This window comes from Rhododendron vialii, chromosome 9a (genome assembly GCF_030253575.1).
Source record: "Rhododendron vialii isolate Sample 1 chromosome 9a, ASM3025357v1".
Lineage (NCBI taxonomy): Eukaryota > Viridiplantae > Streptophyta > Magnoliopsida > Ericales > Ericaceae > Rhododendron > Rhododendron vialii.
The window spans coordinates 15522796-15548612 of record NC_080565.1 but is presented as its reverse complement, the minus strand read 5'-3'; the positions used below and the strand labels follow the sequence as shown (position 1 = coordinate 15548612).

The following is a 25817-nucleotide window of genomic DNA, read 5'->3' as shown; positions in this document are numbered from 1 at the left end:
CAGGTGGCAAAACATCCGAAGTACACAAAGTTCCACAAGCCAAAGAATTTCCTAGTAGCCAATAAGCAGACTAAAAGGCTTTATGCATACATTAAAAGGGAATTGATTTCCAATCTGCTAGTTCAACAAATAAGAACGTTTCTTAATTACCAAAAGAAAAACTGCCGAGTCATGGCAGTCTCTTCATATAATTAGACAATGAATCTAATTAACACTAACATGGCAATTCATCTACGATCAATAAAAATGAGCATGTAAATGCAATGTCCAGTCTCTTCTTCAACAGAAATGCATAATAAGCAATCACACGATTACAAAAAGTAAACGAGTCTGTCTTAAGATTGTTGGAAAAAAAAGTGTTTTCTATTTGTAATAAAAACCGATAATGAGTGCAATAAAATCGGAATTCAAAACCTAGAAATCGATGGAAACAAATTGGTGATCAAGGCGAGTGTTAGTGTGTGATACTCTGTACTTAAGACAGATTTCGCCCCCGCTACGGTGCGCACGGTTTGCATTGGACGACTATCTCTCAGCACTACTTGATCGGAATCCCCCCAAAGCAGCAATTCAATTGGAGGGCCCGGCGAACCATCTTGTGTTTGACTCACTCATATGAATGAACTTGAATGAAGGAAAAATCAACTTATAAAAATGAATTAGGAAAATAATATTTATAGGCCAACTTGTAACTCTATGAAAGTCACCAAGGAAAGAGGCACATCTGTTTGTGAAGGACGCGTCCGTCCATGGCGAACAAGTGCCAATGAAAAGATGCAACTCCAAAATAAATCAATTTTCATTCACACTTAAAATAAAATATTATATCCTATAATATTTTCCAACAATTGCATATGACTTCATTATGCACTTGTTCTCTATTGCATGGAATAAGATCGAAACAATACCTTTATTCCCCTTGATTATATAGCTATCAACAACGGAACAAAGTATCGACAGCTGAGGCTATATATAGTTGCTGTACTTACCAGATTATAAGCTTGGGCGTCAGGGATAAAAGGTCCCATCTTTCCTTGGTGAGACTTCTACTTTTCATAGACTCAGAGCTAGGTGATCAATCTTGTTCCAAGAAATTGGTTACAAACAGACTTCTGCAGCTCTTTGTGAGAAGGGATACAAAAATGTAGAACCATAGCAAATTTACAGTTATAAAAACTTCCTGCCGCCAAAAGGTATTCCTCTGCATATAGCTACGAAGATACGAGCAAAAATGGTGCATACGATGTTCCTCTCAATGACAACAAAAATGCAGAATGTTGCCAACCCTGCCACAGAAATGGCATATATTAAGCAGGCAGTTGAATTACCGAATTTGAAGCTAAACAAGGTAGAAGGTGAAACTGTCATGACAGATAAGGAATATGCATTCCAACAAGTACCTGCTATCCTCAAACCGTCGTGCTCAAGGATTGAAAAAGCTTGAACCACCCATGTTAATGGCAGTGAGCACCAAGATAATTGTGACGACAGCAAGCCAAACTAAAGCTGACCCTGTAAATCAAACATATTATGCATCCAAGGAAGACAGAAACTAAAACAATCATATGGAATCTACTCTGTTTCATATTCTTGGTCATGTTTCAGTATTCCAGACATCTTGAAATGTCTATATATTTCAATTATTATTTTTTAGATGATTTTGAAAACTGCCTACAAAAACTAATTGAAATCTGTCAATTGGTGGAAAAAGCATTGAACATTATTTTCTCAAAAGATTACATTACTTTTTGACCCAATTAAGAGGAATGACTACCGAAAACTGAAAAAGGACTGAGATTATGGGACAGGGTAAAAACAACTCAAACCATTATACCTCCAGAACCTTCAGAACCACTATCAGGATTTGATAGCAAAGATTCACCATTAACACTGCGTGAGCTTGATCTTGTTGACGGTGTACTTTTAGCATCGTTAGCAGATTTGGTATTTCCTGTTTCAGATGCCACTATCCCCTGAAATTCCTCACTGACAAGCAAAGCTGCTAAAACATCCATAAATGATTCTTTATCCAGTCCGTTAGACACATCCCTTACAGGCTGCTCATAGGGTCCATCTGATTCATCTAAATCAAACAACTCATCATCTGAATCATCTGTATCAAGAGATTCAGCCTCAGTCCTTTCATCTTCTTCATCCTCAACATATGCTTTATATGTCAGTCGAAGTAGTATTTCCCCAGAGGATCCCTTCCTAAATAGTCCCCAACCGCCTCGCAAGACCACAACTCTGTCTGTTGGTACAGTATCTTCAAGAGATACCAGATCAACCTGAACAACAGTGTGGTAATTAAAGCATGTACATTGTCGAACTCAAAAAAAATTTACCATTTACTCTGGAAAGCTAAAATTTGAATAGATGTAGGTTGGGTTAAAAAAGGCTATGAATCTATTGACATGCCATATCCCAATTCTTGATTTTGAGTGGTCGTACGAGGATTTGAACTAATCGTATTGTATGTGAGTCAACAATCATGAATCACTTCTATGAATACAGTCAACATTATGGCCATGAGCATATTAATTGCAGCACACATAAGCTGGATAGTCCCCTCTCGTTTTACACACCTAAGGTGGGAGCAAAACCAATTGAATAGCTCCACTGACCGTTTTACGTGGCATGTCCTGTGGTTACCTTCCCAAATCAGAACCCATGGACCAAAACCAAAACCACCGTCTGAAAATTCTTCAATAAAGGAATGTCCTATAATTTATAAACCAAAGAAACACAAGAAACCAACAGGCAATATTTAAGTGGGAATGCCACTCACAACAGGATCATCAAAATCCCAGGGCATCCTGTGGTTCCTTGATAGACGAGAACCAAACCCTTCTAAATTAGTACCCATGGACGAAAACCAAAACCCATGAACGATAGTTCCTGAATTACCAAAACTTTCCCTTGTATCGAAAAACATAAAGAAAAACAACTTGCAGTAAACTAACTCAAGTACAGCTGCAACAGTTGCATGAACACTTCTCTCAGATACAAAAATAGTACTTCTTGCATGTTTACCCCCGCCAAAAAAAAAAAAAAACACTTCTTGCATGAGGTGGTCCCATGGGCTTTGTTTGCAAGGAACACTCATACATACATGCACAGCTCAAAACAAGAGTTGTCACGTTATGATATCTCTAACTTGTTAATCGCAAAAATACCATTGCTCGTTACTGCAAATAAGAGATTCCGCAGAATTCAAGCAATTGGTTTTGCCAATGGTTTTAGGGTTTGGCCTAGACTTGTAATGCTATAGCAGATTTTCACGCACAGAAACAAGTACAACTGTGGATTGTGGAGAGGTTTGGATTGCAACAAATTGAACTCTCACATCTTCTCCCCACATTTCAGCTTTATTTTGATAAGATGCTAAATGGATACCAAGACAACAAACAACCGACGAATGAGCAACTAAAACAATTTCTTTACATAAACTCAAGCTCGAGTGAAATCCTTACCTCTCCTGTACCAATAGTCAAATCTGTGAATCCAAGGGCGTCCTTGACTTGGATCTGTAACTTTTGTTTCCTAGGATTGGCAACCAGCATATGAAAATCCTGGCAGATAGCATAAGTGCAGCACCATTGAACGCAGTTTATCACATTAGATCACAACTACTACTGAGTAAAGTCTTTTTGCAACAATTGATGGAAACACAACAGGTGAAGAGGAAATACAGAGAAACCTCACCTGATTCCAAATTGGCTCACCAGGAGGCCCAATGACGGTGGTTTGACTATTCTTTTTGCTGCGTATAACTTGATCTCCCAAACTTAGAATAACATATGGGTCAGTTTTGCCTGGATAATAATGCAATCAATGAGTATGAGATAAGGCCCATGCATGAAAGAAAGCCAGAATAATACATCACAGAAGCTAGTGAACTCACAAATTAATTGAGAACTTAAATTCACCAACTACCAAATGAGACAAAGTAACACCCTATGCATGCATGATGCCAACGAATATCTGTGGTTCAGTAAGAAGATTGCATTCAAAGTTTTAAAAGCACAAAAAATAGGAGGAAAAAGTTTTACCAAAGAAAATGAAAGAAAGTTTTCGAGCATCTACAAGAGTTACAGACAATTCTCCAACAAAATCTTTATTTCCTTCTTGCATTTCTCCTGACTTGACATCGTATGTAACAGGACCCACAGCTTTCCCCTTTTGGAATAGAGGTGACTCTCCAACCAAATCTTTATTTTCGTGTCGCATTTCTCCCGAGTTGAAATCATTTGGAACAGGACCCACAGCTTTTCCCTTCTGGAAATCCAAAACAATCTTCTTTGGACGTACAAAAAGCCGAGGTAAATCCTCTGTGAGAAGTTTCTTCAAAAACCTAAAAGGGGAACATCGAACAATTACTTCAATTCACATTTAATTCTCACTAATCAAGCAGTTTTGCAGCTAATCAATCAGGTACACACACTAAAGGCCCTATTCATCAAAATAACAAAGAATGTGCCACTTGAAGGGGTTGGTAGGGCAGCAGGAAAGGACACTGACGAAGAAGAAAAAAAGACAGAATGAGTAGATGCTTAGGAAAAATCTAATTGACCAGATTGTTAAACAACCCAATCTGGACCCGAACTGAAACAGAGCATATTCAAAGAGATTGACATATACAATAGATTCATAACCTATCAGCTCAAAACACTGAAGTTATTTTCACGCAGCAGGAAATGTAATTTGCGAGAGTTTTGGCTGCAATTGCCTCCCAATCAATGCATGCAAAAGAAGAGACAAACGGAGGGCGTGGAAGTGGAGGGCGGGGCGGGGAACTAGGTTTAATTCTATTGGTTAATTAGTTATACTAGTCAGAAGGCTCAGAACAACTTCCATTTGTTCCCTCTTCTGAGAAAGTGTTGAGACTTCTTACTCTGGTGAATGATATCTACTCTCCATTAGGAGATCTCACTTCTTAATTCATATATCTTTCATTAGATGATAGAACTACCCAGAACTCCAACACTATGAGACTTGACAAACTCAGTTGATTTGATCCCCAGCTACGAACAGAAGAAAATTTCTAAATTCTCAAAATGCAGCACAGGATTTTGAAAAGACAAATAACTTTGGCACATTCGGGGATGCGACAAAATCCTCTCTGTTTTCTTTTCTTTTTTGTTTTCTTGATTCGTTGCTTATACTTCTATTCACATATTTTTTCCACTGATTGATTTTCATCTTATGATGGGTTGGCTTTCCAGGAAATTCCATCCAATTCTGCCATTGATCGTCAAAGGAACGAGAGTTCCTAGAAAAACATATAAAGTGCTACAGAGTTCAATGCCATAAATTATGATGGAAGAGAAAAGTTCACTTACATTGAGAGAACAGGAATTGCTGGTACAGACATGCACAAAAGAGGAAACAAATATTAGTGTCAAGTCCATTAAAAAATAAAACAAAAACTTTTGCATCACACGCCTGGCTAAGCTATGTTGATCTCAAAATGCAAGACAAAAGGTTAAATGTGGGATTTGATTTGTTCAAATAGGATAACAGGACTTAGTAAGGATCATAATATAGGTTCATAGACAAGACTGCCCCATCAAAATGGAAAAATAGACAAGACTTTCATGTTTTCAGTTGCTATCTCTATCTCTGCATTCTTACTCTTCTTTCGATCCCTCTACTATTCAGTCCTCCCTGTGCCTGTCAAGGATTCCAACAAGCTATTTTCCGAGCATAAAAGCATAATAATTCCGCCAACACTAAAAGCACCAAGAAACAAGTGAATCTAAGTCATGCGACTCATGTCCCACCCTAAGAGTGCTATTTTTTAAAATTCCACCATTTTTTCTTCTTTTTTTTTAATCAGAAAATTCCACCATTTTTTCTGCATCACTTAGAAACTAGTTATCCCACTGCTATTTGGAAACTGTATCACAGTGCATGCCATATAGCAAGCAACAAACCCTATTCCATAGAGATTTGGGCTGGGTGCATGAGCCTTGAATATTATGATTCAGCATGCTTCAGCCAGAGAGTTCAGAATATGTTCCTATATGAGCATTTACCTTGAACAGGTACAACTACGCAAGTGAGTAGAAGTATGGGTATAGGTGCGTCAACGGGGTCAAGACCTAAAAAAAGTAGGATATATGTATGGCTTGGTTATGTCCACACAAAAAGTCTTCTTTTCTTTTTTGTAATTTTGATTAAGGGACATTAGTAACAATTACACTACCAATTGAAATATTAAGGTAAATGGCTTACTTGATTATGGAACGAACCTATAAGCAAACCCTATTTTAATTGCCAAAAGTAAGGTACAAACATGACTTCAATAACATTTATTGAACGAACATACTATCAAAAACTTAATCCTAAAAGCATGCCAAACATCTACGTCCATCAAGCTAACTTCGTCTGCAGTACAGCTTAGGTATATATTGGGCACCTCTGGGATATGACAAATACTAAAAAAATAGGATACGTGTTTCATGTTCCCGGTAAGCATGTAGATGCACTATATGTATCAGGAACATGTACATGTTATTTGAAAAACTCATGCTTCATAGATTACCGCTTACGATAAATTAATAAACAATACTATATTTCATAGACCGGTGAATGCCACCCCTATAAAAATTCACTCTGATTATATCTAAGCTTGGTGGCTTCATTACCCTAAAAATTCGCCAAGACAGCAGTATTAGATTTCATTTTGATGTCTCACTTCTTAAAAGTTAAAATAACTAAATGGATAAATAGGATAACACTTTCTGATAAATAGGAGTACAACTTTCTGGAATGCTTGTACTTTTCTTTTCTTTTTTTGATAAGTTACAACTTTCTGGAATGCTTGTACTAGCCTTTTTCACAACCCTAATCCAAGCTAACAACAATGCCACTGGCTGGAAATAAAACAATAGATGTAAAATACAGTAAAAACATCAAATATAAGGTTACGTTGTTGTGGTAGGCTGAGCAGCCCGGTAGAGGGAGCCTTCTAAGAAAGATGACGGTATGTGAGATAGTGCTAAACCACTAGATAGTGGGGTCTGGAAAAAGAAGAGATATGCGTAGAACAGGAGAGAAATCGAGATCTGAAATTAGAAAACCGAAGCCCATCAGGTTGAAGAGGGGATGACCATCTTGCATGCATGAAATGGAGACCAGCTCACCTGATCACTTGCCCGAGTATGGGCAAGGGAACTCATGTCTCTCTTTGGGTGGCCGGACCGCCGGAGAAACTGGAGGCAAATAACCACTACTATTAGTGGAAACAAATCCACAAAGGCCTCAGCAGCTGCAGTGATAGTTGGCATAGTTTCTCAGATAAAAGACAGTCTTCGTAGTGGTGTAGGACTGCCTTCATGCAGAGAAGCCTTTATCAAAGAACAGTTAAGGCGGAAGTGCCTTGATGGACGGGGATAACACCTCGACGAACCTTCAAACTTCAACTACCATGCAAAACCCTATGTCAGGGCTAAAGACATTCGGGTGACCTATACCTATGGAACCAACTCTGAGAGTCAGCCTAGGAACTACTCTAGGACTGGCTGATGCGGGTTAAAAAAAAGTCAATTAACAAATCAAATTCATTTACTGTAGTATACATAGCAATCAAAGAGTCTATTAAAAGATTTGTTTCGTGACAGCATCAAGGTGCCTTTGGAAAACAAAGTGCAGTACCGCAGAAGTATGTTCAAACACAAAAATGGAGAAACACAAATGCAAAAAATCATTGATATGTGTAGCTTCAATATCTAATGAAAAGAAACAAAAACTACACCTTCAAGGATATGAAACTTGACATACCCATAAGATTGAACAAGCGAAATGGTGACAATTCAAACTTGATTTTAGGAAGCGAAACAAAGGCCCAAGAAACTGCTCCCACCCAAGGCTCTGATGGTATTAGTCGTAATTTGACCCAAAGTTCCCCATCAATGTCAAAATCTCGAACGCCAACTGGCACAGCAATTGGTATAATACTAAAATTTAGTGAGAGCAGCAACAGCATACGAGCACCACCAGTATAACGGATGCCTATTTGGTACCTTGAAAACATTAGAAAAATAAGTATCAACCAAATGCAAACTTAAGCAAACAGATAACTAGCACATTAATATAGTGACAGTGACACGATCAACCGCCTACGAGTTCCACCAATACACTGGAGGCCTATTTGGTACTTTGACAACATTAGGAAGTATAGATCAACCACAGACAATATTCAGTGGATCATGATCCCGTTGTGCTAGATGTGGTCAATTTGGAGGGGAGAGGAATCGTAGATATTTTGACGGGGAGGAGAGGCCATTGTTCAAAATTAAGAGTCTTTTGATTTCTACTTTGTTTAGTTGGGAGACTAAGGAGTGCAACGTAACTTTGAGTCAATTTTTTGATATGTTAGATAGTTTATAGAGGGGTGTATAGGTCCTTTTTCTTTGACCTTCACTTTTTTTTCCTCGCTTTCTTTCGTACATGTGGCATCCCCTTGATGCCTTTTTAATGAAATTTGTTACTTATCAAAAAAAATTCAGTGAGTTGATAATCAACACAAAAGAAAACGAAGAAAAGGTAAGAAACTGACAATTACCAACAAATGTATACCTATGCTAACATAACTCATTTCAACCAAATATGTCGTAAAATGCATAGGCAAGCAATGATACAGCACTAATTCCTACTGAAGCATTTAAAAAAACTAATTGGCGTGTTGAGGGCCTGTCATTGCCAATGGAAGTGAAACATCTATAACTTCCACAAATTTGAGTTTCACTCCCAACATAATACAGAGCTCTGGTAAAAGTTTAACTCGCTTCAAATTATATTTTATACTTCTACTTAAAGTTTCCCACTAAATTCGCAATGTGCTCCTTTTTTAAATGCATCTCCATGCCATTTAATCTATTTCTCTTTGGCATCTTCCATATGGTTACACTTAAGGAGGCTGTATTAATCTACTTGAAAGAAATCCAACCAAATCAATCTTTAACATTCTTCTCTAATGTCTCTACCTAAGGGCCATATATTTGTGAGTTCTTTTGTGCAATCATAATGCTTCAGTCAAGAAGATTTCTACTGAACTTCCATGTTTCAAGTCGAAGTCACAAAATTACTCTACAAAAAGAACCTAACAAGAAAAGGCACACAAAAAAACTTCGAGAAACAACTTACTGCAAATCATTTACACGACGTGACGTTCTACGTTCCACGTTCCTAACGGATAATGGCTCATCCCCCAACGAGAACTGCTTTATCTCAACTCTCTGCACATAATCCGGTTTCTTTAGATTATCGATGACTGGCTGAAGCAACCCAATTATCCAATTCTCGATCCCACTTCTGTATACCTTCCACAACTTCCCCAAAACCATGTTTACCCATTCTACAGACTCTTTCCTCTGCAAATCCTTCTCAAGGAACAAAGAAAAACTAGTGGGCACCTGAGGCCAAGTACCTCGCCGCCCCTCGTCGCCTGATATATTCCTTTTCCTAGATGTCCACAGCTTATCAAATGCAACCCCAACGAAGAAAAAGAAGACAAATAATCCTACTATATTCCGGTTAATCGGAGGCGATGGGATGGGATGTATAACCCCTAGCTGCGTCCTTAGCTTATCTACAATAGGGTCTTCTTGGAAGCTAGTGAAATTCGAACCCATTCCCACGTTAACGGATTCTTGAGGCAATTCAACGCGTTCCAATTCATCGTTTAGTCGATTCAGAACGAACCTTTTCGCTACTCGCCTTGTGGAATTCGCAATTTCTACATTGAAATTAGGGTTTCCGCTATCGGTTGGAATGACACACGCCCTAACAATGAATCTGGGCAGAGAATTCCAGTGAGGAATACTACTACCAACAGATTTTTTACTTCTTATTCTCCTCGGGAAACCAATAATGAATGGAAAATTCGAGTTCCTTTTACCCGGCACTTTTTCGTCGTCGAGTTTACAGGGGCAGAGCAACGGCGAAATGTGCAGAATCTGTGGATAGCCACGGGCCGCGTGACCTGATAGCAGAATCATTTGTGACAAATCGGTAAAGCAAGGTCATGAAATGAGGGTGGTATATAGAAATCAAAAAATGCCAGGGGTACATATGAAATGTACATATTATGTACATATCAATTTTGTGGGGTTCATCTTGGGTCTCATAAAGATGATTCAAACTGCTCATTATTTTTTAAACATTTTTTTATGGAGCCTTGTAAAAAATCAGCACAACCCGATATCGGTAAGGATTTTTTCTTAATTTGTGGAGGCAAAACTACTTAACTGCTTAGTTTTCACCCCAACAAATTCAAAAAAAATCCTTACAGATATCGGGTTGAGCTGATTTTTTATAAGGCTTCATAAAAAGATGTTTTAAAAATAATGAGCGGTTCGAATCATATTTGTGGGACCCGAATTGGACCCCACAAAATCTATATGTACATTGTATGTACATATTATATGTACCAGTAGCAGCACTCAAATCAACTATAGAAATTGAGCGAGATTGTGCTGCTAAGAAACCATAGAGAATCTGGACCAAATCGGTACGAGAGGGTCATGAAATGAGGGTGGTACAGAGAAATTAAGCCCTCTCATTAAAAGGAGGAATGGGCTCCTACTTCAATTGGAATTTATGCTGAATTTCTTTGTGCAATTATGCCACATATACCTTAAACCAGATTGTGCTGCTAAGAAACCCTTGAGAATTTGGACCAAATGAGGGTGGTAATAGAAATTGAGCAAGATTGTGCTACTAAGAAACCCTAAGGAATTTGGACCAAATGAGGGTGGTATATAGAAATTGAGCAAGATTGTGCTGATAAGAAACCCTAGTGAATTTGGAGTAGGACTTCAATGGAAGTGCAATTTGTTGGCATAACTATGTGGCTTGAACCGACGTCCTAGACTTGATACATTTGTTGGATATGTGTAGGTAGGTATACACGGGGCTGAACTTGCGATAAGATGGTAGGAAACGAGTCCGAGAGAGAGAGAGAGAGAGAGAGAGAGTCCTCGCAGGTGGAGTGTGATGGGGAGAAAGAAGCGACGGGAAGCGAGATGATGAATATACTGAATTCAAGAGAGTCTTTGCATTAAGGCCTCAAAAAAAAAGGTGGCCGCTATTTGCAACACACTTCTTGCTACTCGCAGCCGATTAAAATTTTTATCAATTATGGACAAAAATGCCCTTATTCAGTTTGACCATTATACCCCTAAAATCTCATGTTATTTGACCATTTTACCCTCTTACATAATTCATTACATACAACCACAAAAATCATCTCCTATCCATCCCTCCCTCCCTCCCAGAACATACAACCACAAAAAATCTCCCCGTCCATCCCTCCCTCTCGAGACGTCTCCTCCCTCCCCCATTCAAACTCCTCCATTTTCATCCCTACCCAGCTGCCATCACCCACCACAAGGCCCCTCCTACCAGCAGCCAAGTCTGCCTATCTTCCTCCTCTCCTCTTCCTCCTACATTGTCAATGGAAACCTCGATTGCTTCTTCTCCCTCCATTGATAAACAAAAAAAAGTTGACCCATCAATACACCACAATTTGGAGTCGGAAGATAACACAATGGATGTTGAGAAACAAGTCACAGATGTTGTATTGACGGAGCAAAAATCGCAGCAAGAGGTAAGCCCGCCCTCCATTTTCAATTTCAGAAGCCCTCCATTTTCAATTTCAGTTCTGGCCCGACACAGTTGGACATGCAGTGCCAAAACTTTACTAACTTTTCGGACTCTAATATATGAATTATGTATAACTATTCGGATATTAATATCCGAATATTGTCAACATTGTTGGACTCTTATATCCGAATTTAGTGTCAGTTTTCAGAAATTAATCTCTGAATGAAACTGCAGAGAATCCTGTATTTACAGTTGGATACATAGTGCCAAAAATTTACTAACTTTTCAGACTCTAATGTCTGAATTATGTATAACTTTTTGAATATTAATATCCAAATATTGTCAACATTTTTGGACTCTTATATCCGAATTTAGTGCCAGTTTTCAGATATTAATATCTCAATAAAACTGCAGAAAATCCTACATTTACCTGGTTGGTCTTTGGGTGTTACAGGTTGACACTTCAACACTTGGTAGTTATGTAGGGCCATCGACTATACTTATTTCAACTTGTCCTTCATACGATTATACGAAGCATTTTACAACGGAGATGGTAAGTGTTTTTTTGATAGAGTATTTAACTTGTGCAATCTTATATTACGGGCTATAATTTTTTGTTATGTGTGTGTAGGTTTTTCTATCCGATGAAGCGTTGGTAGATTGGATAAGATGCATTGGTAAACAACACGGGTTTATCATTGTGATTAAGGGTTCTGAGAAATGTATTAAGAATCGCACACCTAGGATGAGATTTTCATGTGAAAGGAATGGTAAGTATAGGCCGTTTGTGAAGAAAGTTGATGGGAAGGAGGTAGCTGTGAAGAAGAGAGTACGGTCCACGGGCACCAAAAAATGTGAATACCCATTTGAATTGAAAGCTGTAAAGGGTAATGATGGTTGGACTGTCTCTGTCCACAATGGCACCCATAACCATCCTCCAGCGGTGTACTTGGAGGGCTATTCGTATGTCGGGAGGTTGTCGGCAGAGCAGACTAGCATAGTGGTTGATTTGTCAGTCGCTTTGGTGAAACCCAAAGAAATCCTAACCCATTTGAAGGTTCAAGATCCTGAGAACGTAATGTCTATCAAAACCGTGTACAATGTACGACAAAAGTATCGAGTGATAGAGAAAGCTGGAAAATCTCAAATGCAACATTTGTTGGATCGGCTAGAAAAGTACCACTACGTTCATTGGACCCGTGGGAACGAGACTGAGAATGTCACGGAGTTGTTTTGGTCTCCTCCATCTGCCGGGGAGATGTTACGTGCTTTTCCCCACGTTTTAATGATGGATTGCACATACAAGACGAATGAGTATAAGTTTCCTTTGCTTCAAATTGTTGGTGTAACATCGACGGAGATGACTTTTTGTGCAGCATTTGCTTTCATGGAGTGTGAAAAAATGGAAAACTACACTTGGGTCTTGGAGAAGCTAAGAGGCATGATGGATCCCAACGCGCTTCCGTCCGTTATTGTCACAGATAGAGAGTTGGCGCTTATGAATGCCATCGCACATGTTTTCCCTCAAGCTACCAACCTCCTATGTAGGTGGCATATTGGCAAGAACGTATTAGCCAAGTGTAGAAAGATGTTTGATGACAAGATGTGGGAGGAGTTTATTTGCAGTTGGGGCCTAATCGTCCTTTCATCGAGTGTTACACAGTATGAGGAGCGCCTTTGTGTTTTGAAGCGTAATTTTGAAATGGTTCCTGCAGCACTTGAGTACGTCGAGAAAAATTGGTTGGTACCCTACAAAGAGAGGTTTGTAGGAGCTTGGACGGACAAAGTCATGCATTTCGGAAACCTAACAAGTAACAGGTAAACGCTTCATTCATAACTCTGGCATTTTCCTTAATATTCATGTTATTCACGCGTTTTTGAAAAATTTTCATTTATTCATGTTATTTGCTACGGTTAATATCTTGCCATATTTATTCATAGGGCGGAGAGTTCACATTCGAAGCTAAAAAATCATCTTGAAAACTCGCAATGCAATTTTGATACTATATGGGAGAAGATTCACAGATTGATGTTGTTACAAGTTACTGAAGTCAAAGCTTCATTTGAGAAGAGCCTTAATTCTGTGCAACATGATTTTAGGACAACTCTATTTGATAGGCTAAGGGGAGTTGTTTTGTCAAATGCCATGACACTTGTTTTAGCGGCATCCCATCAAGTCGAATGGTTTGTGGAATCAAAGCATCAGTGCGAGTGTTCTTTGGGGCACACCCATGGTTTACCTTGTGCTCATGAGATTGCTCCTTACAAGATGGCAAATATCCCTCTACCGATTGAGTTAATCTACGACCATTGGAAGAGACTTTCTTTGCTTGCACCCCGGAATGAGGGTTCGATGGAGGAGACGCTTTTGGCTCACTTTGATTGTTTTTACAACAAGTTCTTGAATGAAGATCAATTTGATGTAAAGCTAAATTATGTTAAGAAAATGCAAGAGCTTGCTCATCCGAAAACCAGTACTCTCCTTGAACCCAAAGTGAATGCACAACCACGCGGTCGGAAGTCAACGAAAGAAAAAAATGCACCCAAAGAACAAAATTCGACGCGTAGGGATCCCTCGGAATTTGAGCATGTTATGGCATCCCTTCAAACCCCTAAGCCCGTCAAAGAGAAACTACGGCGTAATCTGAAAGGGAAAGCAAAAGTTCCAGCATAACTTTTTATATGCCCCCTCATCAATCAGTTCCCAGAAGCAATAAGACCTTACATAGAATCGGTCAAGGATGTTGAAGATGATGGGAATTGTGGGTTTCGAGCAGTGTCGGGCTTCATGAAAGACGATGTTCATGAGTGGTTAATGGTAAGAAGTGATTTACTGAAAGAGTTAGAAACACATTTACACTGTTACGAACAAGTGGTAGGGGGGACGCAGAGGGCTAGGGAATTTCTTCACATCTTGTCATGGTATGAAAGTCCGGCGCCCCAGGAACATTGGATGACAATGCCAGACATGGGTCACATCATAGCATCTGCTTATAATTGTGTCGTTGTCCATTTATCAAATGTTCAATGTCTTACATTCCTCCCCCTCCAATCGAAGCCTTTACCCTCCATGAAACGAAAGGTTATTACTATCGGGTTTGTTGACGGCGGACACTTTGTACAGGTATTATTTTGGTAAATGATTTGTTGTCATCTATATAATGAATTGCGCTCTTTAAATCCAACTTAATTTATCTTTTATAAGTACATAATGCAATTTGACAGGTATTCCTTAAAAAAGGTTCCCCTATGCCGCCAATAGCTTACAATTGGAAAAAATATCGTCTTTCTATCGCTAAAAATTGGGATGCAGCACATGTTGCAGCCATTCAGAAGTTCAACGAAATCATCGGCGTTGGCATAGCAACAAAGGAGGTCATCCATGTCAATTAGCCATTCAGAAGATTGAGAAACGATTTAATGTGTTGTATTATATAATGTGTTCTAATGTTACGAAAATTTGATGATTACATCTGCTTGTAGTTTTCGGATCGTTAATGAAACTCTTATATTGTATTTCTGTTTGAAAACTCATAGTTGTCAAGTCTGTGACATTCTGTTCAGAAACAAGAATGGTGTCATGCATTTGACTAGTTTTCATTATGTTCGGAAATTAGAATCCAATTAAAGGTATACAAATAAGATATTAAAGTCTGAACTTGGGTATAAATTTCAGATATTTCTTTTCAAAATTATTGATCCAATTCGAACATTAGTATTCGAATGGTGTTGGGCTATCTCATAGTTTTCATTCTGTTCAGAAATTAGAATCCAATTAAAGGTATGAAATTCAGATATTGAAGTCTGAACATAGGTATAACTTTCGGATATTTGTTTCCGAAATTATTGATCCAGTTCGATAATTAGTGTCCGATTGGTGTTATTCTATTTGATAGTTCTCATTCTGTTCGGAAATTAAAATCCAAGTACTGATATATAAATCAGAAATTAAAGTCCAAAACTTGTTATATATTTTGGATATTTATTTTCGAATTGAATTTTCTCCAAATGAATGGGCTGTAATGGACGAAAAAGAATGTGGATATTAAAAGGGAAATTTGAAAATTAACTCCCTTATTTATTATTGGTGCAAGTGGGATGTAATTCTTCCTCGTATAACATGGGAACATGAAAAATACATTTGCAGGAATTTTATTCCTCGTAAAACGTGTTCGTGTCCAAAAATCCAATGATGCTGGCATTTTTCTGTAGTTAAAAATGGGTTATTTGGAGCGAATTTATGCCTCAAAATACGTGCTGACAGGACTATTAAATGACACCCGAGATTTTGTCGAATAAGAGAACGGATTTTGTGTACAAATTTTTCCGACATGACTATTCAATGAAATTTCAGATTCTCTACGATAATTGCAACGGGTTAACTGGAAACTGACAAAATGGGTTTTTGGAGCAAAATTCTTATGTTCACCTCATAGCATATGTTTTTCAGGCGGTGGTTGTCTTTTTATCGAATCATCAATGTCTTACATTCTTCCCACTACGATATCCGCCCCTTCCCCCCGAGAGTCAACGTTTGATTGCACTCGGACATGTTAACGGCGATCACTTTGTAACGGTACATTTGCAACCAAATTCCCCCATCCCGCCTATTGCAAGGAATTGGTATATACATCACTACTCATTCGCGGATGGATGGGATACACAATATTCAAACAAGATCGAAGAGTTTAAAAACATAGTGGGGAACGATATGGCAATGACGGACATAATCGAACTAGACTAGGTTGGCTCGAAGGACTTTTATGTAAAATTTTAGTTCATAGAATCTTATTGTAAAACATGAAATTTATGCAAACCCTTGTTTTTGGTAGTGTTCTTTGTTTGTCTAGAGCATTGTCGGTTCGTACGGCACTCCTCATTTAAATCTAAATTTTCACATGCGACTATTGTTCGTACGGCACTCCTCATTTACAAATATCCTAATACTTATCCGCAATAAAACAAAAGTCATTCCACCACGAAAAGTAGTCCATAAACCATGGTCATAAAGTGTCCAAAATAAATACAAGGCCATAAAGGCCATCAAAAACAAGCCATAAAGTCCATTAAAAACAAGTCAGAGAATACCAAGTCTCACGTACGGTCATTGCGTCGGCACCTAGTGTAACGACTCGAGTAACGATTAGAACTAGGGCCTGCTATGCTTGCTTCAACAGCCTCCGATCCCCTCAAAGTCATCTGCACTTTAACAAGTGCTTGTCGTAGTTCATACGGGCAAGTTGAAGTCCTAGCCCTAGTCCCACCCAAAACACTGTCCAAAATGGCCAAAGCCGCTGCATTGCGCTCTTCCGCACTCTCGGTATATGGCACCTCTACGGGACGAGGTGAGACCCTGAAGTGGGAGACCGTCAAAAACCAAGGAAGGTAGTCGGGGTGTGACTCCCATGGGACTCCAGGCTGAATCGCAACTCGTTTCTCTGCATTCATGACATGATCGCGCCAATTTTACCATGTACGCGTAAACCACACTGTATGAATGACTATTAGCGCCTCTACTACCTCGCAATGGGACTAATGGAGGCCCAGGGACCAACTGCACCAAGCCGAACTGCCTCAATACTCTATCAGGTAGGTACGGCTCAAAGACGACCACGGCACGGATGCAGCCCGTGTAAAAAACAACATCTGCGACTACTTGCCTGCGATCTGTGTACGGGTCAAAAACAACCTGCGAAAAAAAAAACATGTTACAATACATAATTTCGTATTTGAAGATAAGTATCTAACTCAAAACATACTTAAGCTTTCCCCTAACCTGACTTGGACGTAGATCGTCTAACATCCCACGGTAGTGGTAAGTGGTCTCCATGGTAGTCTCCCAACGCGACAACCAACGTGCTGCCAGTGGTAGGTCCTCCGTGTAGGCTGGGTCCCTAGCGTGTCGAAACATAGGAAAATGCTCTCGAATCCATGCCTGCATTTTATTACACATAATACATATAATTACTAATGATTAAATGGAATAAGAATACATCACAGTTATGAATGTGTCTGAGTCCGTATCCAAGTCCCACTCATAGTTGTCAATATCCTGTGTCCGTGTCGGACACGGTGTCGTGTTCGTGTCCGAATCCAAGTCCCACTTGTAGTTGTTAATGTCCCGTGTTCGTATCTGTGTCGGACACGGTGTCGTGTCCGTGTCCGTATCGCCGTCTCATTCATAGTTGTCAATGTCCCGTGTCCATGTAGGACACGGTGTCGTGTCCGTGTCCGTATCCAAGTCTCACTCATAGTTGTCAATGTCCCGTGTCCATGTCAGACACGGTGTCCGTATCCAAGTCTCACTCATAGTTGTCAATGTTCCGTGTCCATGTAGGACACGGTGTCGTGTCCGTGTCCGTATCCAAGTCTCACTCATAGTTGTCAATGTCCCGTGTCCATGTCAGACACGGTGTCCGTATCCAAGTCTCACTCATAGTTTTAAATGTCTCGTGTCCGTGTCCAAATTAATATACAAAATATAATTGATGTACAAAATACAAATTGAATATAACTATGTACCTCCAAGAAAGACATGTAGCCACTCAGCTGCTTGCAATTACGTCTGCTTGCTTGTCCAAGTTGTCTGTACAAATGGCCCAACCCTCTTACACCCCAAGCATAGTCGCGAACCCATCCTAAGTCCTCCAAAAGAGTGAGGAACTGAACAGAAACTGTCGTCCCAGTCTTGTCAGCAAATAGAGTGCTGCCAAGGAGATAGAGCAAGTAAGCCCGTGCGCAACAATCAACTCTTTCCTCCGAGTCCCCATGTACCACCTCGCTAAAAGTTTTCATCAACCATTCAAACTCAACGCGATTGTTTGTTGTAACCTTATTCTCCGCAACGTCTGCCGTCGCACCAAGACACCTCTGTACCATTGCCAAACACTCCTCCCTCGTCTTATCCACTGCATGCATCGCTAACCCCTCCACTTGAAGCCCAACAAGGTGCGGCACGTCATCCAGTGTAATAGTCATCTCCCCAAATCGAAAGTGAAAGCTATTTGTCTCCGGATGCCACTTCTCCACAAAGGCAGACAATAACACTTTGTTGTAGTATGAAGAAATAATATGAGAAAGTGAAAACAACCCTGAACTTCTAACCCTCATAAGTGACCTCTCATTTGCCTCCGCTATTGACCACTTCTTCAAATTACGTCCGTGCGAGTGCAGTTTCAACAATGGTCGCTCCATACCATTCCAAATATCAACAGCAACATGGTTCCTGTAACGCCCCGAATTTTGGGTACGTTAAAAAGACATTTTATTCATAAAATCAAATGGAGTCTGGCTCGTTATTACAATAAATTCCCACAAGAGTTCAATATTTACACAAATGGAGGGGGGGTTCTAGGGTTCCTAACTACAGCACCACCTGCTCCTCCATTCTTGCCAGCTCCTCAGCTCCAAAAGCTTCCAAGGTGTACATCTCACCCTGTTCATCTATGAGGTCTGACACATTATACCGGCGTCACCACCAATATAATATGTCAGGGTCACCAAAAAGGCAACACCGCGAGCTACAAAAGCTCAGCAGAAAAATCCCATACCCGCTAACCCATAACTTACAAACTACAGGTTATACTAAAATATCGATTTCCACATGATACGTATATACAAAGCTAACAATGACACATCTATATTCGTTAATCATCTATCGTTGGTGTCCAAGATTTCTGTGTTTCTCCTACGCGACTCGTCGTAGACCGTGTCAACATTATCATTTACAATCAACCTTTTCAAAAATCATTTTTAACACACCCAACCTCGGTTCCGCCATTCCGGGTTCCCGAGTATCCTCACAATGGTTCCGCCGTCCCGGGTTCCCATTGGCACACATTGCATTGGCTCCGTAACGCGGATAACCAAACACACACCCAACCTCGGTTCCGCCGTTCTGGGTTCCCGAGTATCCTCACAATGGTTCCGCCGTCCCGGGTTCCCATTGGCACACAAAAATATTTGCATTCGCTCCGTACCGCGGATAACCAAGCCACACACCCAACCTCGGTTCCGCCGTTCCGGGTTCCCGAGTATCCTCACAATGGTTCCGCTGTCCCGGGTTCCTATTGGCACACAAAAATATTTTCATTGGCTCCGTACCGCAGATAACCAAGCTATACCTCACCATGGTTCCGCTGCTTCGGATTCCCATGGGAACGCACACAACCTCACAATGGTTCCGTTTTTCCCGGATTTCCATTGGAACACACACAAAAAACACACCACACAATGGGCTACCACGTCCGGCCACATTGCGGTTTCCAAAACATTTCACCCTTTTCAAACCAAAATTTGTTTTTAACACACCCAACCTCGGTTCCGCCGTTCCGGGTTCCCGAGTATCCTCACAATGGTTCCGCCGTCCCGGGTTCCCATTGGCACACATTGCATTGGCTCCGTAACGCGGATAACCAAACACACACCCAACCTCGGTTCCGCCGTTTCGGGTTCCCGAGTATCCTCACAATGGTTCCGCCGTCCCGGATTCCCATTGGCACACAAAAATATTTGCATTGGGCTCCGTACCGCGGATAACCAAGCCATACACCCAACCTCGGTTCCGCCGTTCCGGGTTCCCGAGTATCCCCACAATGATTCCGCCGCTCCGGGTTCTCATTGGGTTTTTCACAAATCTTACTTTTACTCACACACACACACACACAACTCACATAATGCCACCCAAAACCGGTCATTATGTAGTTTCGATATATTTTCTTCCTCGAAAAGTATTTCCTTTCATTAATCACACCCTAGGTGCCATGTTTCTACTTTCTCGATTCTCGTGTCTCGTTACATGCAAAGACTTCGCGGTAGGACAAAAATAACTGTAGACACCCCAATTTGGACTTGTCGAATTTCCTCAATTTGTGGCCCTGAGGCCCCCCGGTGATGAATATAGGTCAGAACAAGCCTTGTGCCAATTGAGACGTTGCTCCTTGGAAGAAATGACCAAAATCAATCCCAAGCGCTCTGAATCACTCTCAAGCGCTCAAAACTGTTTTCCAAAAACCACTGGCATGGCTCACTCTCGAGCGCTCGAGAATAAAGTCCCAAGCGCTCGAGACTGCTCCCAAGCGCTCGAGACCTCTCCCAGTGCCCAATGGATGAAGGAGATTCCCACTATCCATGCAAGTCATCATTGCTCCGACTGAGGTGAGTCAACACTCAACCTCAGTCAAAGAGGAAATCATTTGAAAGATTTCTTTCAAAAACCACTTGATTTTTCAAAACCATAGGATATATCCCCTATATATATCCCATGTTTTGCAGCTGAAAAGAGGGCTTCCTCCCTCTCTTTAGAAACTCTATCTCTGGTCTCTCTTCTGCTCAAAGAGAAAATATCTTTCAAAAATTTTCTTCCCAACCTCAAAGGTGTTCTCCAAAATCATCAAAGAAAAGGGCAAGAAACCCAGTGTGTTTGCAGTTTTTGTTCTTTCACCACCATCCAAGGAGCAGGGTGTCCAGTAAAGGTAGAACCACTTCTATCTTTGGTCCACGTCAAGAGGCTGTCCTTCATTCTGAGGGAGGGTCTCTCAGCCGGTCCCAGTCCTTAATACTGGTGTATGGTTGGGAGACCCTAGTGAAGAAAGCAAAAATAAAGGGTCCACAAAGAACGTTTTCCCAAAACCCCTTACTGGAAACACTCCAAAGCGCTCTAGAGTACTTTAAAGCGCTCGGGACTGTTTCCAGTCCCATGCATGGCATTTTGTTAAGCAGGCTGGAATGAGATACATTCTTAAACAAAATGGTTTTGCTGCGGCATGCAGACACAGAATATCATTTTTTTTCTAAAGCATAAATGTTCCTTAAAAATTTAAAGTCATAATAAAAGTTTTCCTAGGTTAAAAATAAGACCTTCTCTTGTCAAAAAGTTAGATAAGAGTGTTTGCATGGTGAAACAGTGCCATTTCTGTCTAAGAGTAAGCTGGTATGTAGTTCACTCCCAAGCGCTCGAATCCATTCCAAAGCGCTTGGGAGTGCATGCAGGCCATTGCATTTCATTTTCCCATTCTTCTTTGCTTTATGAACTTCTGCATGCTTAGGCGTGTACTCTTTCTCTTTTAAAAATCGTGGATCTGTTTGTTCAATGGCTAGGATACACGACTTGAAAATTTGAGGTCCTATCTCGGTCTTTCAAGTCCTCTGCTGAGCCAATGATCTGTGTAAATAGCATTTCGCTTTGTAGTCTTCACATTACATTCTGTCGGTACTAACAGAAGGTGCAGGTGTGGGTCCAGACACTCTTAAGCGCTTAAGAGTGCTCTTGAGCGCTTGAGAGTGAAGCCAGTGAGCATTGTTTCATTCCTTGCTATCTTACTGTCTTTCATCGTGTGAGCACCATCACCTTTCCATGCACATGCATCAGTATACACCGTTATTTGGCATCCTATTTGTGACTAATGAACTCTGCAGGATTCGGTCAGTAACATTCCTAAGCGCTCGAGAGCATTCTCAAGCGCTCGAGAGTTGATTCAGTGGCAGTTTATACTACTTTGCCATCATGCATGTGTCCATCATCATTTTATCATTCCTTGTACACAAACACCAGCATACACCTTCTACGTGCTATACCTGCGGATACCTGCTACGTGTTTAATGAAACAAAATCCATCTGAAAAATCCCACAAACGTTTAGTAGAGACCGACATCGCGTTGGGCGAGGGGGGTGCCATAAAACCCTTCCCCCCTCGTAACGTGGCTTCCGAACCCTCGAATGATCTCTGGTTTTCAATCAATCAATTTTCAAATCAAAACGGTTTCTCGGGTGGCGAACCATAAATCCGGGTGGCGACTCTTCAAAATTTTTTGAACCGATTCGACAGAGCGGTGTTTGTTTTTCGGGCCGCCCCGATCTCACCCGGGGCTGTGGTAGCCCACAGTGGCGACTCTGCTGGGGACCCAAAGTCTTAATTAAACTGTGAGCCAAGCTTGAAAAACGTTTGTGGGATTCTCGAATTGATTTTGCTTCATTGTCTATTTCTTGTGTATATATATCTTGTGCAGCCCCGCTGTTGTGTTTCGGCAATCCTACCCGGCTTGCCGGTGATGGGAAATCCCGGAACGCTCAGCAACCCTCGACTGTGATGAGTCATCTCTGCCGGTTGTACCATTATTGGGTGTACGCTCAATAATGGGAGGTATACTTTGACTCTAGTCCGGGGAACCCGTTTCAAGCCAAAACCAGCCTTTGTACATGTTTAGCAAGCCTTAGAACATTCCAAATTAGGACAGGGGCCTACAGGGTAGGATTACGTGCTATATACTGTCTACGTGCTGCATTTCATCTCACGTCATCATGCTGTCAGCCACGGTTCTCGAGACTCGCTCGCGCGGTCTTTGGGAAGTTGCCGAGACCCAATGAAGAGTCACGCACCCTTGTGCGTGTTGATAAGCGAAAACCTAAGGGAAACTGGGATTTTATTGGGTCCTTGACTAGCGTTCGGTCAGGGAATTAACCGAAGGGAGGAATAACATGGAAACAGAACATCGTGATACGAACACCGCCCAGGCTAAAAGCAAATGTGCTACTTACGCCGCTTCGGTTATCGTATCACGTTGTTCACCCCAGGTCATTCCAAACCGATGATCAATTCCTTGATGAGATAACTAGCCGAATACTTAACTTATCTTAGCATCTTTCAGGAAATGATGCCCCCTAAATGAGGACACACCCTAAAAATCCGAGGATCAAGGCAACCTCTCAAATGTTCAAATCGTTTTTCAAAAAAAAAAAAAAAAACCAAAGTCGATGACGGCGAGGGTGACACGCGCATTTTTCGACAAATTATGCATAAATTTCATAAAAAAAAAAAATGTAAGCAGGGACCACATCTGAGCGCGGTTTTTGCTTTGCTATCAGTTCTGAGCAATTGGGCCAAGGAAGAAGAACATCATACCCTCCTGGACCAGACCCTTGGGACGGAGATTGGAACGGCTCCAACTTCAAGCAGACCCCGCCAGTGTATCGGACTCAGGGGTGGAAATGGACCTGCTGATCGGAAACCTCAATCCGAATGGAGACAATCCAAACCCAAATCCAATCCCAAACCTCAACCTTAACGGAGGCAATCCAAATCCTAATGGAGACAATCCAAACCCAAATCCAAATCCGGAACCGAACCAAGAAATCCCGAATGGAGAAATGAGGCAGATCACGCAAGCCATTCAGCGTCTAGGCGAACGTACCGACAATCAGATCGCCCAACTCATGATGATGATAACCGGGGTTGCCCGACGACTTCCAAACCCAAATCCAAGCCCTAACCCTAATCCAAATCCGAACCTTAATCCGAACTCAAGCCCTAATCCAAATCCGAATCTAATCCCCATGCCAAACCCAAACCCTAACTTAAACCTGAATCCAAATCCGAACGCCAATCTGAATCCCAACCCGGAACAGCCGATCCTCGAAGTAGAGGCTCCGCAAAATACCGAGATGGCAGCAGTCTTGGCAAAGATCACCCAGTTGGAACAATCTGTTGCGAGAAGCGAAAAGATTGCCTCGACAGGTTTTGACATCAACAAGCTTTGCCTTTTTCCCAATGCAAAGCTCCCGGAGAAATTCAGACCGATCGACTTTGCTAAGTTCGACGGGACCGGGGATCCGAAAGCACATTTAACGGGGTACATCGGAGCACTGTCTATGTGGGGAGTAGAGAGAGATGCCATGGCCCAGATGTTCTCCCAGACTTTGGTGGGACATGCTCTTTACTGGTTCACTTCGTTGGATGAAAGGAAGAAACGCTCGTGGGAAGACATATGCGCGGCTTTCGTGGCGCAATATGATTACAACATCCAACTGGAGGTTACCACTCGGGAACTCGAATCTACAAAGATGGAAGCCAAGGAAACCTTCGCAGACTTTGTGAAAAGGTGGAGATCTAAAGCAGCACAGATGAAGGATAGGCCTACCGATAGAGATCAAATCCGGATGATTGTTCGGAATCTTCAGCCCAACCTTGCAAGGCACATGGTAATGGCTCAGGCCTGTTCTGATTTCAAGACATTCTTCGACACAGGCTTGGCCATCGAAGAAGTAGTTCAACTCGAAATTCTTGACAAACCTGAACCCCCTCCCAAAGCCAAAAAGGTCTACTCCGGTAACAGCAGCACCCTGTTCGGGAACTCTAATTACACCCAACTCCCAAACACCTCTTCAAACACGACCCAAGCTGAACCAGTCAACCAGATTGTAGCCCAAACCAGTCAACCTCGGTCTCAACCCCGTGTGTTCGCTCAATTTTCAGCACCTCTCTCTGCGGTGTTCGAAAAGTTGGTCGAAAGTGATCTCCTTAAACCGCTTGCTCCTACCCCACTGCCACAAAAACTCCCTGCCTCTCACAATCCCAATGCCTTCTGCGCCTATCACCAAAACCCTGGCCACCTAACCGATAACTGCTTCCGCCTTCGCCATGCCATTCAAGACCTCATAGACAACAAGACCATTCCTATGCCTCACCAGAAGCCCAATACCGTCTCCAACCCACTCCCGAAACATGCAAACGCTCGCACAAACCACATTTCCCTGAGCCACCCCTTCGACCCAAGCCTTCACATCATCCCTGTCACTGAACCCAAGCCAATTGTCGAGATTCCGGCCGAGGATACCATTTGTGCACTTGAAACGGTAGAGTGGGATTTCCAAAGAAGGTGGGAGGACCTAGCGAATGATTTCCTGGCTATGGAACAACGAGCCGTTCTCAGCGGAGTGTGGCCTGTGTCAGTTAATGCTCAGCAAACCGAAGAATTGGAACATGGCGAGTGGAGACGAGCTTGGGATGAGATGATGGCAGATCCATTCGATGGATATTTCCTGTTTGCTCTATTCTTGGAGCCTGAACCAGTCGAGGAGTTTGACGAATGGGACCCAGAACCCGGTGGGTGGCTCTGGCAAGACGATTCGGACCCTCTTGATGAAACATCTTTGGTGTGCTTGTTTTGGGAGCAGGAAGAGGAACAAGGCCCTGATCTGATGAACCCCCACTTATTCTCCGGGCTTTCCGCTTCAACTATAATCAATATCGATAGGGATTCTGACGCCCTCGCCCGTACCTTGGATCGTGTCTTCTGCCCGCAAGAGTACATCATTGATGAATTTGTCCCACAACCAGTCGTTGAGATCCCTGACGAACCCCATGTCTGTGTACTGGATCCTGAAGACCTTTGGGGTAAGGCTGAAATGGTGAACGTATGGGTCGATGGTG

The 25817-nt window shown here is 41.5% G+C and overlaps 3 protein-coding genes across 3 annotated transcripts; 1 reads left to right on the top strand and 2 right to left on the bottom strand.

Moving 5' to 3' along the window:
* Positions 1 to 891: 891 nt before the first annotated feature.
* Positions 892 to 10050, bottom strand: LOC131301663 (tricalbin-3-like). The gene is made up of 9 exons (XM_058328040.1): positions 9151 to 10050; positions 7786 to 8027; positions 5343 to 5361; positions 4053 to 4354; positions 3706 to 3815; positions 3474 to 3572; positions 1835 to 2288; positions 1401 to 1512; positions 892 to 1286 (listed from the first exon to the last, which is right to left on the bottom strand). The coding sequence occupies exons 1-8, from the start codon at positions 10002 to 10004 to the stop codon at positions 1424 to 1426; spliced, it is 2169 nt and encodes a 722-aa protein (XP_058184023.1). The 5' UTR covers positions 10005 to 10050; the 3' UTR covers positions 892 to 1286; positions 1401 to 1423.
* A 1411-nt stretch (positions 10051 to 11461) lies between these two features.
* Positions 11462 to 16003, top strand: LOC131299661 (PKS-NRPS hybrid synthetase cheA-like). The gene is made up of 7 exons (XM_058325242.1): positions 11462 to 11614; positions 12065 to 12163; positions 12242 to 13428; positions 13552 to 14266; positions 14312 to 14734; positions 14836 to 14985; positions 15965 to 16003. The coding sequence occupies exons 1-7, from the start codon at positions 11462 to 11464 to the stop codon at positions 16001 to 16003; spliced, it is 2766 nt and encodes a 921-aa protein (XP_058181225.1).
* Positions 16004 to 16578: 575 nt separating this feature from the next.
* Positions 16579 to 18822, bottom strand: LOC131301662 (protein MAIN-LIKE 1-like). Its single transcript, XM_058328039.1, has 3 exons — positions 18133 to 18822; positions 17387 to 17545; positions 16579 to 17299 (listed from the first exon to the last, which is right to left on the bottom strand). The coding sequence occupies exons 1-3, from the start codon at positions 18802 to 18804 to the stop codon at positions 16865 to 16867; spliced, it is 1266 nt and encodes a 421-aa protein (XP_058184022.1). The 5' UTR covers positions 18805 to 18822; the 3' UTR covers positions 16579 to 16864.
* Between the last annotated feature and the right edge of the window lie 6995 nt (positions 18823 to 25817).

Coding starts and splice junctions, on each gene's coding strand:
- LOC131301662 (XM_058328039.1), bottom strand. CDS start 18,804: ATGGAGCGACCATTGTTGAAACTGCACTCGCACGGACGTAATTTGAAG. Junction 17,546..18,132: donor GCTACATGTCTTTCTTGGAG/GTACATAGTTAT, acceptor AATAAAATGCAG/GCATGGATTCGAGAGCATTT. Junction 17,300..17,386: donor ACGATCTACGTCCAAGTCAG/GTTAGGGGAAAG, acceptor TTTTTTTCGCAG/GTTGTTTTTGACCCGTACAC.
- LOC131301663 (XM_058328040.1), bottom strand. CDS start 10,004: ATGATTCTGCTATCAGGTCACGCGGCCCGTGGCTATCCACAGATTCTG. Junction 8,028..9,150: donor CGTCGTGTAAATGATTTGCA/GTAAGTTGTTTC, acceptor AATGTTTTCAAG/GTACCAAATAGGCATCCGTT. Junction 3,573..3,705: donor GTGAGCCAATTTGGAATCAG/GTGAGGTTTCTC, acceptor GCTATCTGCCAG/GATTTTCATATGCTGGTTGC.
- LOC131299661 (XM_058325242.1), top strand. CDS start 11,462: ATGGAAACCTCGATTGCTTCTTCTCCCTCCATTGATAAACAAAAAAAA. Junction 14,267..14,311: donor GGCGTAATCTGAAAGGGAAA/GCAAAAGTTCCA, acceptor CTCATCAATCAG/TTCCCAGAAGCAATAAGACC. Junction 14,735..14,835: donor ACGGCGGACACTTTGTACAG/GTATTATTTTGG, acceptor GCAATTTGACAG/GTATTCCTTAAAAAAGGTTC.